Source organism: Phoenix dactylifera, chromosome 4 (genome assembly GCF_009389715.1).
Source record: "Phoenix dactylifera cultivar Barhee BC4 chromosome 4, palm_55x_up_171113_PBpolish2nd_filt_p, whole genome shotgun sequence".
NCBI lineage: Eukaryota > Viridiplantae > Streptophyta > Magnoliopsida > Arecales > Arecaceae > Phoenix > Phoenix dactylifera.
Genome location: NC_052395.1, coordinates 10,879,938 through 10,899,701, shown reverse-complemented (window position 1 = coordinate 10,899,701; position 19,764 = coordinate 10,879,938). Strand labels below are relative to the sequence as shown.

The 19,764-nt window shown below is 38.9% G+C and overlaps 3 protein-coding genes across 3 annotated transcripts; 1 reads left to right on the top strand and 2 right to left on the bottom strand.

The window, feature by feature from the left end:
• Window positions 1–559: 559 nt before the first annotated feature.
• Window positions 560–6,240, bottom strand: LOC103722931 (dnaJ homolog subfamily B member 13-like). The gene is made up of 3 exons (XM_008813667.4): window positions 5,833–6,240; window positions 5,015–5,445; window positions 560–1,948 (listed from the first exon to the last, which is right to left on the bottom strand). The coding sequence occupies exons 1-3, from the start codon at window positions 5,995–5,997 to the stop codon at window positions 1,510–1,512; spliced, it is 1,035 nt and encodes a 344-aa protein (XP_008811889.1). The 5' UTR covers window positions 5,998–6,240; the 3' UTR covers window positions 560–1,509.
• A 1,629-nt stretch (window positions 6,241–7,869) lies between these two features.
• Window positions 7,870–8,650, bottom strand: LOC103722932 (signaling peptide TAXIMIN 2-like). The gene is made up of 2 exons (XM_026799903.2): window positions 8,506–8,650; window positions 7,870–8,070 (listed from the first exon to the last, which is right to left on the bottom strand). Exons 1-2 carry the CDS (start codon window positions 8,601–8,603, stop codon window positions 7,944–7,946), a joined length of 225 nt encoding a protein of 74 aa, XP_026655704.1. The 5' UTR covers window positions 8,604–8,650; the 3' UTR covers window positions 7,870–7,943.
• Window positions 8,651–12,438: 3,788 nt separating this feature from the next.
• Window positions 12,439–19,566, top strand: LOC103722940 (transcription activator GLK2-like). Its single transcript, XM_039126194.1, is given in 7 exon segments — window positions 12,439–12,642; window positions 12,911–13,051; window positions 13,752–14,169; window positions 17,688–17,875; window positions 18,790–18,906; window positions 19,428–19,525; window positions 19,527–19,566. Coding segments are annotated over 7 exon segments (1,206 nt in total).
• Window positions 19,567–19,764: the final 198 nt, after the last annotated feature.

Genomic DNA, 19,764 nt, shown 5'->3' with positions numbered 1-19,764 from the left:
ATCATCTAGAACTTTGTCCTTTATATTCCATTATCTGGACCTTTAAATTCAGATAAAGTGTAAGTATACCACCACTTGGACCGATCACCACGCTAAGTTTTTCTGTTTGGGTGTCACTGGCAGGATAGGATTGCAAGGAAATATTTCTCAGCTACGAGGTACATGTTTGCAGGTGTACATATGTATGTACGTACGTGTGTATCTGCGTACTGTGATTCACAGAGTTATGCAAAAACACTGATTTAAGGTGTTATCCAGAAGTGTGTATGTATGTATGTAAAAACTGTGATTTGTGGAGTTCCATAGAAGTGTTGCAAAATAAAAAAAACTGTGTAAAAACTGTGGTTTATGAAGTTCTGCAGAAAATAAGAGAAAAAAGGAGATGGGAAATCCTACATATGGGAGGCAAGGGGCAAATGAAAGGACCCAAAGTGCCAGTAAAGTCTTTGATAGGAAATCCTGAATATGTGAGTCAAATGGGGTGGTCATATTTCCAGGACCTAGGATTGAATGCCGCCTTCCTTGGACTTTGGGGAGTAGGGGTATTTTGAGGGCTACCCTCTTGTGTAGCCTATCGTCAATGATCCTTTCTTAGGAAGAAGAATGATGAGACAAAGATTCCAAATATCTGAGAACCGGTGGGGTCAATTAAGGAGGTCGAACATTTTTATTCTAAACTTTGATCACTACCATTACCTAAGCATCTCCAGAAACGGGAAGAGACGAAGCCAGTTAGCAAGCCACATGACAAGTCGTAGAGAGACATAGGACAAGACCACTTACCATCTACAATACTTCCGAAAACACGCAACAAGTCCACCACCTTGTTTCTCTTCTTTTTCATTGTGTAAAAGATAGCCATAGGCCATTTAATTTCCGTTAGATCAGCTTTGTGCCAGTGATTGGAATCAGTCAGCCAGGAAAAAATTGAAGCTGGATTGCAAGATGCACTAAAAACATGTCTAGCTGAAAGACAGAAAATTCATTTGATGCATGAGAATAAAATAGACTTAAATTCTTTCTTTCTTTTTTTTTGGTGATATTGATGCACCCACACATCAGCTGAAGCGGGTATAAATACAATAGATTTAAATTCTTCAAGACCTTTTGTGGTATGCAATCATAAATTCTTGAATTGAAGCTCGACATCAGTCAAACATCACCACATATCATCCCAAAGTAGTGGTTATGTATACATATATAAATAATAACTCCCTTGAAAACCTCAGCGTTAACCTGAATCTTGATCCAAGATATAGTCTGGACCGTTGTTTTTCTTGAGCGTTTGTTGAACAATATGCAGCACCACCAGAAGAAATCTCAGGCAACAATATGAGATTTATATTTCTCAACATCTTCTTTTCCGTCTATAACCGAAAAATGATACATCTCAGCTATCAGATTAAGCTCATTGCAAATGCCTAATCAGGTCATTAAACAATACATCAGTCCCCTCAAGCAAACCCTCAACTAAAAATATTCACAAACTTCCCTCCAGCAGTTTCGGGCTTAAGGACTGAGCAGTCTTGTAATCCCAGCTTTCTGCTCAGAAGTAAGCCTTGTCGGGAACTTGATGTCAAACTTGATTCTAAGGTATCCTTTCCTGGATGGATCCTTCGGTATCGGCATGCCCTCCCTAGGAACAATCTCCTCATAGCTGGGATGAATCACAGAATTTATGGGTATGGTCAGGCTGCGACCATCCAATGTCATCAAATGGACAGTATAGCCAGTCAGAGCTTCAACAAGAGAGATTTTCTTTGTCACAACCAGATCGTTCCCTTCCCTTGTGAAGACAGGATGTGGCTTCTCATCGATGATGAAAACAATATCCGCAGGAATGACATTGGGCTGTTCATTTCCTTTCTCTGGGAATGTGATCTTTGTTCCCTTCTTCCAACCAGGCTTTATATCAATGCTTAGGATTTCCTCCACTGGCATTGTTTTGCTGGAAAAAAGATCAAATCATTAGTTCAGTAATGTCCTGAAATCACAAACCACTCTGGTGGATATTGAAGCCGCTAAGAAGATGGAAAATTTTTATCAAGCCTATCAGCAGAAGTCTCAAAAAGCATATAATCTACTGATAAATTAGTAAGGCGAGACATGATACAGTTGAAATGGAAGCCAACAATACAGTAGAATCAACCAAATTATCAAAAGGATACAAGTACACAAACAACTTCATCATCTACTGGAATGAGAAACAAAAACATGATGATGATGATGATGATACATTTTCCTCCTGCATCCTGTTCACTCAATAAATCCAGAAGAGTAAACTTCAGATGCTTCACTGATGAAATAGTTAGGAGTTGTCCACATTCTCCAACACTTCTGGAGATGTATTTAGGTGCCCATCGAGTCAGTGTGCACATGTAAGTTGCAGAGCAAAAAAATGTCTCTATTCTACAAGCCATGAAAAAATTGCATACGTGAAGCTGAAGTACTAGCCACCTTTTGTCTGGATATGTTTCTTAGTATGATACAAGTATAACTACCATATGAAAAAATCCAGGCTTTGACATCTACTTCTGAAGTACTGAATAAACATCCCACCTATTATATTATAGCCCCTATAGCCAGGCATTCTTGAATACTTGCTTACTCAAGAAGTAACCATTTTCATTATGACTGTGCTGGCTGTGAAAATTAGATGAGCTTGCCTAGGACCCGATCTTGGCACCAATCCATAGTGATAAAAGTGAAAACACAAGCTGAAGTTTTGGGGAAAAAAAAAACTAAACTTAAAATGCGGAATTAGAATGGGATGCCAAACGTCACTGGGGCGCTTCTTTGCATCCAAGAGCTTACCAACAAATTTTACCTAAGCTATCTCTATTAGATCAATCACTCTATCAAAGCTGCATTCTTCCTACTGACATGGCGTATTTCTTATCGTCTATTCCTCTTGCTTGATCCTTTCATTCCCATAATTGAGTCTCCCATCAGGCCTCCTCTTTTTTATAGTACTTTCAATCCCATAAGAGGAACTCCTTTGCTTTGGCATACAATAGTTAATTGCAATTAAGTGATTCTACTCAACTTAGATGTTGGTGGTTTCAGTCGGATTCCTCGCTACAACTAGATGGATGTCATTCTCCCTTCTAGTTAAGTCCCGATGCAACCAGATAAGAAAGAACAAATTTCACATCTAATCCTTATCTCTTCAGACCTGGTGCACATGCATATGATTTACTTGCAAATATCTACAACCGACCGCCACCCACCCACCATTGGTCATAAGGAATAAGAACTTCAGTAGGAACTAGATTCGAAACATAAGTGCTCATATTCATAGCTCCAACCCACTAGGCCGCTAATACTTAGGACAGTTTAGAGCGAGCAACATGGAATAGACCAGTAATCACTATGAATCAACTCAGGAATCTCCAATTACATCATTTGGGAAAGGAGGACCAATGCATTTCACCATTAATGCAATCCTTGCAAGAGGGGGACTTCTTTGCTGCAAGTGAACTAAGGACAACACCTATCACCAATTCTCTCCATCTCGATGTTCTCTTATGCTGTAACTTTGTAGCATTCTTGGCACCAGATAATTTTTGGGATGACTAAGCTAGTCGAGCACATACAATGTTTCTTTCATCAGCTTTTGAAATGGTAGTAGGATCAGAAAGAGTCAAAGAAGTTTGAGTGCAGGTAGGGATAGTTTTCTATCCAACCAAAATCACATTACAGCATTCCCTAACTCAACAAAACATCTAGTTGCCACATACAAATCCCCCTTCCCATCAAATCAGGTAAGCTGGAGGGGATGGTAGTTCAGCAGCTTCATTCAGCAATGGATAGAAAAGCTGGCTAGCTGGCAGCATGAACAATAGGCTCTTAGCCCCTCCCCATGAAATAGGTTTATTCCATCAAAGATCTAACATAGGCAAAGTCTACAGGAGATGCTTCAACAACATGTGCACTATTGCAACGAATACGTTCTTTGCTACAGGATTAGTATCTCCTCTATCATCTGGCCTGTGAAAATTTGGCAGAAGTAGCATCTAATTCTTGCCTCATCATACCTGATACGCATGCATATGCTTTACTTGCTAATATCTCGAAGTGATCACTACCCCCCATTGGTCACTTGAAGGTAATAAAAATATCTCCTCATACATGACAGTGTTGACAGGCGAAAGCATTAATTTTGAAATATGCTCAACAGACCCAGGATCTGGTAATTTAACCTGTGAATCTTTATTGGAGTGACATTTGTGTGCAGATGGAGAGATGCGAGTTGGCTAAGAAGCAGATATACCTATGACATGTACTGCCAATTCAAATATCTGTTGTCTCTGACTATTCACTACAACATGCCATCACCTCAATTAAAGTCATAAAGAAACGTGCAGAAGCTCATCATCAGAGGGTGCATTGATTAGCATTGGTTAGGAGAGTGACAAACAATTATAGGATGCCAACAATAAACTGATGTTGTGAGGCAATTCGAAGTTTGAGTTTGATATGGACATGGAAAAGAACAATCCAGCATTATCAAAATGCCCATCTTAGTAGGTAAGTTTAATCAAATTGTTCATATGGTTGGCCGCAAAGCAGACAAAACTCAATTTCTAGATGCGGATGGCTGAAAACCATCAATAATACTATATATTAAGGTCACAATACACCTAAATAAGAATAATTAAATCAAGCAGTCAAATTAACATAATAGCATAGCATTCCTTCAACAAACAATAAAACTAAGTAAACTATTTCTCACTCATAATACTTAAACAGTAATAAAATAGAAGCGCAAGTAATACCATTCAAAATGAAGCTTGTGTAATCATATAAACATGGCATCTCATCAATCAAAGCGCACTTAATTGATATAATTTTCCACACCCATCTTTCATCACTTCTTAATCGAACCAAACAAAGCAAACCAGAGCCAAAAAAAAAGCTAAAAAAAAACTTTTTTCCCATCAAACAGAGCAAAAAAAAATAAAAATAAAAAAGCATTTCTAAGATCAAAAAAAGATTTAGAGAAGAAAATTACCCACTCATATCCGCAATCTCCCTGGAGATCTTCATCTTCTTCGTGGTGCCTTTGTACAAATCCTCGAGGCTGCATGGCAACAAATTCTCGATCGGCGCCGCCTTCCGCGGCTGACGGGAATCCATCGGCCCCTCCCCGCGACCAAACGTCGACCCAAAGAAGTCATCCCCGAACATCGAGCTCGAGAACCTGGTACCACCCCTCATCCCGCCGTTTCCGCCGCCACCCATGCTCCCGAACGGGCTCGAGAACCCGAAGAACTCGGCGAAAATGTCGTTTTCATTCCTCGGGTTGAAGCGGAACACTGTGGGCCCTTCCCCGCTGCCGGGAAAGAAAGAGGTTCCGCCGGCCCCCGGGGGCGGGGCCTGCCCCTTGAGCCCCTCCTCTCCGTACTCATCGTAGATGGCGCGCTTCTGAGGGTCACTCAAAACCTACAAAGAACAGCAAAAAATAGGGTAAGAAAGTGACGTGGATCGGAATTCAAGATAATAGATTAAAAAAAGGGGACAATTAGGCGTCCAGAAGTGCAATCTTTGGAGGAATTTTGAGCTAAAACCTATAAGACAAACTGAAATACATGCAAAAACGTGATCTTTGGACGAGAATTGGGGACAAGACCTAAAAAAGAGGACAACAGGAGAAAAAGAGTGATCCTCAAAGCGAATTTTAGGCGAGACCTACGGAACGGATTTGAACAGGTGGAGAATTTGAGGTGAGACCTATAAAACGGATCAACATAAGTGGACAGAAGGCGATCTTTGGAGGGGATTTGACGTGGGAATCGAGTGGGAGAAGAGATCGGGCATTGGACTGCGTACCTCGTAGGCCTCGGAGATCTGTTTGAATTTGGTCTCTGCTTCCTTCTTGTTGTTGGGGTTCTTGTCGGGGTGCCATCGCATGGCGAGCTTGCGGTACGCCTTCTTGAGGTCTTCGTCTTTCGCGTTCTTGTCGACTTGGAGGATTTTATAGTAGTCCACTCCCATCTCTTAGCTTTCTCTTCCGCTCTGCGACTCCTCCTGCTTTTCTTCTACTACTTACTTAGCGGTGGTGATGGCGAATGGTTGGTCTGATGGATTTGAGGGAAGGGAAGGGGAGGGGAAGGAGAAGACATGGAGAGAGTGATGGAAATCTCTGGAAGAGAAACAAGGCGAGAAGCCGGTGGAAGGTTCGAGAAGAAGCTGGCGACGAGAAACATACGTACAGCCGTGCTCTCATGGTGGCTGGCGTCGGGATTTTCTTTTTCTTCTTTTTCACTTTGGCCTGGTGATATCATTTCCAGCCTTTCTGGACTTTTTTTTTGCTAAAAATTAATTTTTAGTCGGAATTATATGACTCTAATTTTTTTCCTGAGATTAAAATGACCATACATATCCTTTAGACAGTTAATTGCTAAAGATGATAAACAGCAAAAGCCTTAACTTAAAAACAATATATATATATATATATATATATATATATATATATATATATATATATATATATATATATATATATATATATATATATATATATATATATATATATATATATATATATATATATATATATAGCGGTTACTCCAAGCCAGCATGCGCCATGTTAGTTTGAAAGAAAGCATGTTTGCATGCTCGGTGCATGCTACTTTCTAAGAGTCAATTTTATTTTAATTGAAGGTAATTGTACTTTGGTAATTAGCTGAATCTAAAGATAAACTAGGAAGGTGAGTACTCACCTCCTACTTTCAGTTGGGCACGAAGGTGCATCTTCTTCACATTGAGACAAATCTACTGGCCAATGCAGCTGCATATTGGATGGTTCCTTCCATGGCTGACCATTTTGGTGAGATACTTTGGATTGATATAATGCTTAAGGATTTTTTTGGAACTTGTTGTTTTCTGATTCTTTAAAATATATTTATATTAAAATAGTGTGAATGCTTATCTTAATATATTTATATTAAAATAGCAAGTATGCATCTTTTCTTATGGCGGGACTTGGGAGTATTTTAACAAAAAAAAAAAAAAAAGCCTTCAATGCTATTTACGCCACTTATACCAAAAAAAGCCCGACGCGTACCTTAATGCAAGAGAAGGGTGGCCGCAGGGAGGCTCCGTCTCCACGATCAGGGTGGAATTGGGGGCGAAGACTATAGACGGTGTGCATGAAGATTAAGGATAGAATTTGCATTATATTGTAAGAGATAAAATAACGTATCATTCAATTGTAAGACTAGTCGCTGAATCCTACTTCCACAGGACTCAAGAGACTTCCACACTTGCACTGTACTCTCTGCAATGGTTGAAGTGCTTCCAGAGACAATCCTAGCTCTTATTATATGCATTATGACATCTCTACGTCAAAAAACAAATGATTTAAGTGCAGCTCGAGACACACAGGAGAAACGGACAAATTTGAAGTGGGCTTTATCTACTTGCCAATTGCTTTTAAGTGAATCAGGCTGATAAAGTTTTACTTTAGACAAATCTACTTTCATTCTTTTTTGCATTTACACAAACAAATGAACCATTTGTATCACATCAGCCGCCTATGTATTTTCTAACCTTCTGAGCCTTTTTCATGACTTTCACAGGCTGCCTCCCTTCAACAAAAAAAAAAAAAAACTTTGGCAGGATGCCTCGAGTGGTATACAATGTAGATTCAATCTCACATTTTCTGGTGTAATATTTGTTAAAGATTTTACTAATTTGGCAAATTGGTACCGCATGTCAGGAATAATATTTGAGTGGTGAGGCAATAAAATTATCTATCTATCTATCTATCTATCTATCTATCTATATATATATATATATATATATCAAGCCCAGGCAAATCTCAAAATGAATGATTCAATCTAACCACAGAAGGCTCCAGCCGTGCCATAAATGAAGAATCATTTAAATTAAATAATTAGAAAAGAACCAAACATATATACATACAAATAATTCACACATTAACAAGGGATGTGATCAATGAACCACCGTATCGATTTAACAGGAAGCTGTATCATATCGACCGCGAAATTGGCCACCCAAGCGCAGCATCCACAGCAGCATGGGCAAATACAGGTCAAAACAAATCTGCAAGAATAAAAGAAAGAAAACCCACTGAGAGATCGAAAATCTTAAATAAAACATTTTTCTTCATAAAAAGGCAATTGGCCGGTAAGAAGATTTTGCTTCATAATAATATTTATTTTTTAGTGGACTGCTATTAATTCCCCTATTTTTATGACTAATGAGAATATCTTTAGATGCAGATCAATCTATATCATGCGCATGCATCAAGTAAGATAAATATTTGCAATATTCTTTTGAATGCTGAGATATAATGATTCGACAAATTCAAAATACATCGTTTTTTGGCAGGGGAAAAAGCTTTTGTAATATAAAAATAAAATGACCTTTTCCTTTTCATAAAAATTTCAAACGCAACCATAAAATGAAATTCTTTAAAAAAAAGGACCATAAAGAAAATCAAAGATTAGAGAGATGCAGGAGCAGATGGATGCTAACCCAATGAACCACACCACGGCTCCAACGAGGGACAGAAGCAATGCGAGCATGGCAAAGGGCAATCCCAACAAGAATCCCAGAGGCCTGCAACGAGCCATGCATGCATGCTTTCCCTCCGTCTCTCTTGATTCATGTTTTCATTCAGCCTCTCTATCTCTTTGGGTTGGCGGCCCTCGTTTATGTCTCTCTCCCTTCTAAACTAAGGTGGTTTCCCCTTTTGGGAGTCGATCTGACGGTGAGAAGGCGAGGGTGCAACCACCTCCCAGGAAAGAGACGTCAGCGCCATTCGAGTGTTTATCGCAGAGAGAGAGAGAGAGAGAGAGAGAGAGAGAGATGCTCACATTAGCATAGGATACGTGGGCAAATTTGTACGCAAATCATCTGAGCTGGTTGATGTTGGGCGAAAGGGTTAGGCTTTTTGTTAGGATTAGACCTCTCAATATGGTGTGCTTCGGTTTTTGCTTGTTTTAAGGCTATGGAAGTAACATTATCCGCCGTTCAAGATACTGGTCTGCATAGGTATCTGGGCCTTGTCCAAAAATATATACAAAGTTGGTGCTCGACATCCATGCATGGTGCATGACAGGGGGAGTATGAATGGCTCCCATTCATGCATGCTCGCTTTTAGTTGCTGCAATCATCTTTTTTTTTTTTCTCTAACTGCAAAAGCTTGATTAAGATATAGTTTTTTTGAAGAAGGTATATATATATATACAGGGAGTATTAGGGATTGATGATAAGTGATGATGTTTCATTGAAGGCTTGGGAGCCTGAATAAAGGAACGCTCAATGATGCTTACGTTGTGATAATGGAGATATCATCTAGAGTGAACTCATGCGGATACTTTCAATAAGACCAACAAAAGTTAGGTGTATTTGTTGGTCTAATCTGACCCAAATTATATGTTAGCCGGGACGAAAAGGTTCCGAATTTGTCTAACACGAGCTGCATTTATAGTTGTATACTTTGTAATTTCCTACGCAAGCCATAATTAACTGTTTTCACCTTCAGGTGGACCAGCTAGGCTTTAGGCCCTGTTTGGAAGAGTTGTTGGCGGTAGAGTTGTTGGAAGTAGAACTTTTTGAAGTAAAGCTTTTATAAAAAAAGATGTTTGCTATTTGGTAATTATATTTCTAAAGTGTTACAGCATTTTAATATATGTTTGGTAAATAAATTGAGAAAGTACTTTTGGAGGGCCAGAAAATGCTTTTTGGCCCTCCAAAAGCTCTCTCAAACAGGCCCTTAGCACTGTACAGAATGAGATTCAACATGACTTGTCCCGCTCAACTCCACTTTCCATCGCCCCTCTTGCGATTCACCATGGAGTGGAAGGGGAAAAGGAGACATGCATGCATCTTCCACTACGTTTTGTTCGGTAGTTAAAAGAAATATTCCATTTGAACTAAGAGATAAAGCTATTATAATAAAAATAACTTTTGATGGAAAATTTGAAATGGAATTTTTTTACTACCTACTGGTATTTTTTTTTACTACATTATAATAAAAATATCGCTATCTTCGAATAAGTAATTTTTTCTATTTTATAAATTTTTATAAATGCCACTCTAAATTTATATTCTATGGTATATAACTTAAAGTACTATAAGCTAGAACTACTCTTATAGCATTTAACTAATATATCAGTAACTAATATCATAATTTATGAAATTTTGGAAAATTGCTGCTAAATTTTAAATTATAAATTTTTATGCAGAGCTTGGTTTTGGTCACACTGATGCCATCTAATTTGATATTGTACATATATATCTTCTTAGCATTGCTATATATAGATCATTGGTTTGATCAAGTTTATATTAAAATATTAACAATCAAAAATTATTTAAGATAAAAATATAATATAATAATATTAAGATCGTTTGTATCAAAAATCATTATTATTTTTTATTATAGCATAAATTAAAATAATTATATATTAACTATTCTTAAAGAGTTTGTGAAAAAATTATATATGAATACGATGATGCATAAAAGTTAATTTTTAAATATTTTTTAACATTTTTAACAATAAAACTTTGAAAAGATCATAAAGAATTAAATAAATTAAGTTCAATTTTGATTTTTATAAAAAAGATTTTTAAAAATAATAATTAAAAATATGAAATATTAAAATATACATCAAATACTTATTTAATGATATGAATGCACGTTAATAAGTTAAATAAATATTTTTTATCTAATAACGGTACAAGTTGCAGCTCCATAGTGCCATAAAAATACTGATAAAGATATTTGCAGTGTTTTTTCTGGCTTATAATAGTTTTTTTTTTTTTTTTTTTGGCGTAGAGTGGTTCAAATGCCACCAAGGTGGTAGCCTAGTGGTACTGGGCAGCAATTCTAACCACAAGGTCCCAAGTTCGAATCGCTGCGGCGACGATTAAATTGTGGACCGGAGCTTACTACTTTGGCCACTGCTTGGACTTGTGGTGTAGGACCGCTCTTGAACCGCTAGTAGCCGGGGTGGTGCCGGGTGTGACGTACTCACACGTGGGACTCGAGTCAGAGCTCAGAGGAGTAGCTGAGCCGGGCTCACGGGTGGGGAGGGTATGAGTAAAACCGGTCGGGGTGCCCAACACACGGCCATTTCTGCCCGCATCGAACATTCTCCTGGCGGGGCGGGGGCCCAGTTGGGGGCTGCTACGCGGGGGTGGGCTTGTCCCTTCCTCCCCCCCTACCCCTTTTTTTTAGCAAAAAAAAAAAAAAAGAGTGGACCTTTTCTTCGCGGTTTACTTATATTTTTCTAAAAATACTAATAATTAGTTGCCGACACTATTGCATAAGCAAATATTCTAAAAATAGTAATAAAAAGATATTTACAGTATTTTTTCTTTGGCTTATAGCCGGATTTGAAAAAGATGCTGATAACACCTTTTTGTTGCAGTATGCTGCTTAATTCACCGTATCATTTCCCAGGGGATGGCGACAAATCGGTCTCAGGCTGTGACATCATACGGCGTACCTATCATATTTGGATCCTCTTCCCTTCTCTCGACAAAAATATTAGCAGTATTCTTTCTGACTTTTGGTAACATTTTTTTTAACTTTTAATAATATTTAAAAACAACGTGACTGACGATTTTTGTTGCAGGCTGATTAGCGTAAGAAAATATAAATATATAAATAAATTTATTTTATTTTATTCATTTAAGTTTTTATTTACTTTCTCGATTTTTATTTTCACATTTTTTAACTCTATTATTAAAAAAATTTATATATTAAGCTCATTTATTTTAAAAAAAGTACGCTCGATATGTGAGATAAAGTATAAAAAGAAATAAAATATATAAATAAATTTATTTTATTTTATTAGTTTAAGTTTTTGAATAAATAGTGATTTCAACGCTTAGGCCGTGACAGGCATGTACCGTTTGCCAAGGGACAGCGACCGGTCTCGGGCTGTGACAGGCAAAGCAACGAACCTATCATATCTGACGCACTCTTTTGGATCTTCTTCCGCTCTCTCTCTCTCTCTCTCTCTCTCTCAGATATGTCTACTGATTGTTTTTCTTTTTCTCAAAAAACATCCATCCACTGTTTAGCAAAAAAAAAAAAAAAAATCCATCCACAAATCCATAGGAATGATTAAGAGAGATCCACAAATCCATAGGAATCCAAAAAAAGCCTTAAAACAAATGAAAGAAATCTAGACGATAGTTACGGCGGAGATCCACATTCCCCCCCGCTCTGATGACTCTATGAGGCAATTAAAGCTTCATTACTCCACGCTCTCCCTCAGATCCGCCGCCCACCCCGTCGTTGGAGAAGTCCTCCTTTCCATTTCCATGCAGCCTCACGTCGATACATGTTCTCGTTGCTGTACTTTGGCCTGTTAGATCACATCATCCACCCATCCCTTCCTCGCTTCTTTATCCATACTTCTGCATATAGGTAGGTGCACTTTTACTTCTATTAGGATGCTTGCAATATCGCCTCAAAGAGACTCGAATGGTGATGAGAGAGACCCGGAGGTGGGAAGCCGCTGGGCATCCACAGAAGAATTCTGCAACAGATTCATGGGAGGGAACTTCCTCGGGGACATCAACTTTGATGACCTCTTCGCCGGGGACATGCTGCCCGACCAGGAGGTGGACCCTGCGCAGATCCTCGCGGCGTTCTCCGTTTCTCATGACTCATGAAGAGGAGTCAGGGACTGCAACAGCAGTGGTCGAAGTAAGTGGTGGCATCCTGCAAGCACAACGTTAGAGAAGCCAAAAGGAGTAATTAGCTGTTCACCAAGCCTGAAGCTCCCAAATAGCTTAGACTGAGCTTTTGGACAAAGGGAAGTATAGTTGTTGATATCTTGGTGCAAAATTTTCAGTTGCTAATGGAGTTTCTTAGGTTTTATAGACATATTCTTTAAAATTTTAATTCTTTGGTCATGAATAGGTGGATTGGACTCCTGAGTTGCACCGGAGATTTGTTGAGGTGGTTGAGCAGCTTGGGATTGATAAGGCCGTGCCCTCGAGGATATTAGAACTAATGGGGATTGATTGCCTCACACGACATAATGTTGCTAGAGATCTTCAGGTACTTGAATTGATACTCTTCTTTTATTTCTCTTCGAAGAGGAATTTCTCTTCTTCTTCTTACTCAATTTCTATGGCGCGATAAAGCTTTGATAGTAATTGTTTGAGAGGATTCTAAAATTCCTATGATAGATGATGTACGAATCAGCCCTTTTGAGCATGAATGGCTTGAAAGCTGAAACCACAGTTGTGATAAAAAGTGGTCGCTGTTTTTAAGATTTGTATCGTGCCATCAATGAACCTTTTGTTCACCTTTTTTTTTTTTGTATGTTGTTGATGTCCAAAAATCAAATTTGTTTTCTTTTCCTTTTGTTGAGATAGCGCCAAATATTAATTTGTTTGACAGGTATTTCTTTTCCATTATTTACTTTAACCGAAGGAAATAATGGGAAAAATGGAATTCTTTCTTTTCCTTTTTTTTTTCTTTTCCATTGTTTCCCAGTGGTACGTACAGTATAATTACGCACCCAAAAAATGAAGTACAAGAGGAAATCATTTACCAGTGATACAGATGTTGGTAGCTCATCGATCAACTCAGATCTAGTTTACGGCACTATTTATTAATTGGTACTAAGATTCAGGAAGAAAGAGAATTATCTCATTTTTTTAATCATATTTCCCTCTTTTTTTAACTTTCTCAATCTGAATTATTAGTGCTAGTATTAATTTGAGGCCACCATTACTAATATGATAAATTGCAGAAATATCGGTCTCACCGGAAGCATTTGCTTGCGATGGAGGCGGAGGCCACGAGGTGGAGCAAGAGATGGCACATGCATGCCGGTTGTGGTAGTGGTGACGGGGCGATGAGGGACAGAAACCTTTGGCTTCTTTCCACCATGGCCTTCCCCCCCTCCTCCTGTCCAACTCTTAAGGCCACTACATGTATGGGGGCACCCCACTGTAGACTAGTCACCAGTTCATCTGTGGCCAAATCATCTGGTCTTCGTCCGCTCACCACCACCTCCCCGGCCGTGGGCTCCTCAGCCACCTCTATCGCCTCCTCCACCAACCAACCCTCCCTACTGGCTCACCCATTACCCAAGGGTAGCTTCTCTCTCCCTCTTTCCTCTCTCTCTATCTTTTGTTGGAAATGTGTTTGTCTTTGCGTATGTAAAAGTAATAGCGAAGAGAGATACTTAATGTATCTCTAATTTCATTACTGTATTTTCATACTCTCTTACTTAATTATATGAACGTTTACCGCTCTTTATATTGATAGCGTAAACTATGAACTTCATAATGACTCTTCAACTTTCTAGAATGACTCTTCAACTTTCTAGGAGTCTCTACATATTCCAATACAACTTTTCAGTACTCAAGACATATATATATTTCAAAACAATAAATAAGGGATAAGAATAAGTTTAATTCTTAATATGCTCCCCCCTTAAACTTGTTCCTCCAGGTGCCATCACTCCAAGCAACTTTCTTAACTTCTGACAAACTTGAACATTGAGTGGCTTTGCCAATATATCAACAACTTGCTCACTTGACTTTATAAAATATCGGGTCTAGTACAAGTCAAATATTACAAACATCCAACAAGACTTTTGTAATAAGTTGGATTCACAAGTTTACCTTCACCTTTCTTGGTTAGCTTGGCGCCACACTCTACCGGGTATCAACCGGTTGACAATCATCCACGACAAACTTCGCCAAGATTTCTTTTGCATACTTTTCTTGAGAAATAAAAATTTCATCGCTTCCTTGTTTCACTTCAATGCCCAAGAAATAAGCCATAAGTTCCAAATCAGTCATTTCAAACTTCCTCACCATCGAGCTCTTGAATTCTTTAATCATGGATAAATTATTTTTGGCGAAAATCAAGTCGTCCACATAGAGACAAACGAATATAACATCACCTTGCAGATTAGTCTTCATATATGTAGCATGTTCATATGGACATTTAGTAAATCTATTTTGAATAAAGTAACTATCAATTCAAAAATTCCATGCTCGTGGTGCTTGTTTGAGCTTTTAGAGAGTTCTTTTCAGCTTGTAGACTTTCCCTTTCTCTCCTTGCACAACAAAACTAGATGGTTGATCAATGTAGACCTTCTCTTCAAGATGCCCATTGAGAAAAGCGGACTTTACGTCTATTTAAAAGATCTTCCACTTCTTTTTACTTGTTTCCCTGTGGTACAGTATAATTACGTTCCCAAAAAAGAAGTACAAGAGAAAATCATTCACCAGTGATACAGATGTCGGTAGCTCATCGGTCAACTTAGATCTAGTTTACGGCACTATTTATTAATTCATACTAAGATTCAGGAAGAAAGAGAACTATCTCTTTTTTTTATCATATTTTCTTCCCTCTTTTTTTACCTTTCTCAATCTGAATTACTAGTGCTAGTATTAATTTGAGGCCACCATTACTAATATGATGAATTGTAGAAATATCAGTATCGTCGGAAGCATTTGCTCGCGAGGGAGGCGGAGGTTGCGGGGTGGAGCCAGAGATGGCACATGCATGCCGGTTGTGGTGGCGGTGACGGGGCGATGGCCGATGAGGGATAGAAACCCTTGGCTTCTTCCCACCATGGCCTTCCCTCCTCCTCCTGTCCAACCCTTAAGGCCACTACATGTGTGGGGGCACCCCACTGTAGACCACTCACTAGTTCATCTATGGCCAAATCATCTGGTCTTGGCCTGCTCACCACTGCCTCCCCGGTCGTGGGCTCCTCAGCCACATCTACCACCTCCACCACCAATCAACCCTCGATCCCTACTGGCTCACCCATTACCCAAAGGTAGCTTCTTTCTCCCTCTCTCCTTCTCTCTCTCTCTCTCTCTCTCTCTATCTATCTATCTATCTATCTATCTATCCAAACCAACTTCTCCTTGCAGGGACCTGGAGCTAGGTGGGTGCCAAATGCTCTAACCTAGGGGACACCATGCTTCCCTCAGCCATTGCTAGCAGCGGTATGCCTTTCACCTAGTCCTCCTTTGGTTCATTTGCTTGCACTATAGCAAAATTGGTTTTCGTCGACGCTTTTTTGCCGACGCTTTATACAAGCATCGGCGGTTTCCTTTGTAGCGCCTAAAATGCCCGACGCTTTTAAAAAGCGTCGGCAATATACGACACTAATTAGCGTCGTTGTATTGTAGAACCTAAGCCGACACGTATTCACGCCGTCGAAAACCTAATTCTAAACAAAACCCAGCAGCCGCCCCCCTTCTCCCCTATCCTCGATCGATATCAAGCCCTAGCCGACCCTAGCTCCTCCCTCCTCCGCCTCCACGCTCTCCAAAACCTAGGGTTTCCTGAGCGCCGACCCTTGTCCCCTCCTCCTCCCTCCTCTCCGGTGGCGGCGGTCCAGCATTCGGCGTCCTCCGCACCCTCTCCTGCAACCGCTTCTCCCGACGAATCTCCGGCCGAAGGTACGGAAGATATTTTTCTTGTTCCGTTCTAATTTTGCAGTTTTGATCTCGTGATAGCGTTATAATCTCTAAATGTTTTTCTTGTTGTTTAGATGGTAAATTCTGCGATCTTTATAGGTTTCTTGAACTAATGAGTGCAAATATCGGCAGCCATTATTGTACTGGAAGGATAGATTTCTGCAATGTATTGTATTCTTTGTGCATTTGATGGCTTTAGGAGAATGTTATTTTCAAAAGCTTTGTCTGGACTAAACCATAGTTGATGCTTTTCTATTTGTTCATCATGTGATCTATTTTATGTTCTAAATAGTAGGAGATGAACTGTTATCATGCTACTTACTCAAGTCTGTAGCTTGCTGTTGATTTTGCATGATTAATGATGTGTAAATTTTCATGCTGTTACTTGCATATTTGAACTTAACTACTACTGGATCATGTCTCGGGAAAAGAAAATGTCAAATTGAAATTATTCATGCTATAACATGGTACATTGATAGTGATGTCTAAATGGTAGCACTGTCCACCGCCACTATATATTGGTATTCAAGCATCAAATGACCTTCCCAGTTTCAAGGAATGACATAGAAGTGAAAATTTTCCTATTTTAATTTGGAATTTATTGTCTGATGTAGCTCGAATTGTAGGGCTTATAAGTATCAGTTATGCACATAGAATTATTGCATTAATATGTGCTTTCTACTTAGGACTATTTGCTTATTCTGTATTTTGTCCTTGGGCAATCACTCTCTCCATGTGCATTATGCACACCTGCACATTATTGAATACTATGCATATCATCTGCTTATAGTTTTCTTTGTCCTAATCACAGGTATAGATTGAGAGTTTATTTGCTGAATACCTGTTAATACTATGATGATACACCATTGAAAAGAGTTGGTTATTACCGTTACCTGCTTAGACAGTAGATAGCAGAGGCATCTGTTCTGAGAGAAAGCCTGATGTCACTGCCTTCAGAAAATAAGATGGATCCAGTAAGAGGGGAAAGTTAATAAAAGTTTTCGAAACTAATAAGGCAACAGAAAAGAAATGCCTGAAGTGGATTTACATCATGATTAGAAGCAAGAAAAGAGCATTGACTTGGTTCAACTATTCATAAATGTTTGAAATGAATCTTGTGGTCTTACAATGTTTAAAACACAAGAAACAACCTGGTGAAACAGACATATTCTATTGCAATTCATTTAGATTTTATTTATTATTTAACTAATATTGCTTCTTTTTGTGCATACTAGATAACAACATGCCGCGAGAAAAACGATTCAGAGATATTGAGTTTCAGCACACATCCGTGGGATCTTCTTCTGATCAGTCCCTACGGTCCCAACAGCCCGACGACCCCCAGCAGCATGAGTCTCAGTCTGTGCACGTGCCACCTGTTGAGCATATTTCATCTATGTTGCGGCGATTTCTTCCTCCTCAGGTAAATAACTATATATATTTGATGACTTTACATAATTATCACTTATTTTCACGAGTTAATGATTTTCATAACTTCTAAAGTTTTTCTTTTTTTTTGTAGATTTCTGATACTTCAACAGCTCGTAGAGATGATGATGGTGCTGAATCCGGTCACTTATATTTTTGAGACCGTTATCTAAGGAGTTTTATATGTATCTTTCTTATATTTTTCAAAATACATTGTAAAATTTACTTATTATGTAAATTTCATCATATATGACAATATGAATTTTTTGAATGATCTGAATATTTGTTTTAATGTAAATGTAATGCTGGTTCATATTACTATAATATGTTTCTTAGTATTTGTTTTTCTATTTTTTTTTTCTTAAAAAAATTCACTCCCGATGCTTTAAAGTGTCGTTAAAAAACTCCTCTGGCGCGGGCTGGCACGCTTTCCCCGATGCAAGGAAAGCGTCGGTAAAAATGTTCAAGCGACGCTTTTAAGCGTCGGTAAAAACCTGATGTAAGCGTCGGAAAAAATTCCGCCGCACCCACGTTCTAGTTTATGCCGACGCGTTATTGCGTCGGCAAAACAGCATATGCCGACGCTTAATAAAGCGTCGGCAAAGCTTAACTTTTTCCGACGCTTTTTCATAGCGTCGGCAAAAACTTTTTCCGCTCTGGTATAGCCGAAGCTTTTGCGACGCTTTATGAAGCATCGGCTGGATTTTCACTGACGCTTATAAGCGTCCGTAAAGGCTAGAAAAAACGCCGGAAAAAATCCATTTTCCTGTAGTATTGCTACTTTAAACAAGCGTGGGAGGGGTTTGGGTTGTATCTTTCGTGCGAAAGAATGATCGATCTTCTTTCGCTATGTGGACCGTCTGCGTGGGAGTGGGTGGGTTTCTTACTTCATCAGACCTTTTCATGCAGAGGTTTCCAGTTCCCACAGTTCCAGGAATTCCACCCTGCTCCTTGTATAGACCAGAAAATGTAGTTCCTCAATCTAGCAAGCTCTCAAGCTTCCTGCTTTCGCCCGATGCTCATCCGGTAAGTGCGAAAAGAATTTTCAGTTTAATCGAAATATGCTTTCAAGATGACATCTTCTATATATGTAGGCTTTGATGCTTCCATTAGCATCGAAACTCTTTGAAAAGTACGATCTTCCTTTAGAAAAAGGAATGAAAATGGAAGGTTATGTTCCTCTAGGTGCATATGTTTTTAATGGTTATGTAGTTGCCCCAGGGGGGTATCAAGCAAGGATTTATTATGAGCCAACCTACGAAATCTGAACTCTTGTACTACCATATTTTTTACCTTTTGCTGCGGGTAGAGAAGATCTGAGAGATGAAAGACAGAAGAAAAAATAGTCGGGTAGTCAAGACAACACAAGAAGTCTTCTCCTTATCCTCCCCATTTTTTGTGATAGAAATCATAATATAGAATGTCACACTAATTCGAGTCTAGACATGCATATTTTATTTACGTATTCGTTGCAATATGTATTCAAAGTTATCAGTAGAAATTAGACTACGAATGGCATTTCTTAGGTCTTCTTTGTGATGTTTCAGTCAAAGGAGAGCATCGATGCAGCTATCGGAGATGCTTTAGCAAAGCCATGTCTGCCACTACCCCTTGGTCTCAAGCCTCCGCCTTTGGAGGCTGTCCTGACGGCAAGGGATATCAAATATACCGCCAGCTTGTAGTTGATTGTGATCACAAAATGTTTGTCCCGTGACCAGCACATTTGAATTCTCCGACATGTCAGAAGGCCAATCAAACATCTTAGGTGGAACCAATCATGAATGACCATGAAGGCTATTCTCTGTCTCTTTTTATCTCTTAGTTTATAACTATTTAGTCTCTGTAAATATTTGGTTTGTTTACCAAAATTGAACAAAGAGTTTT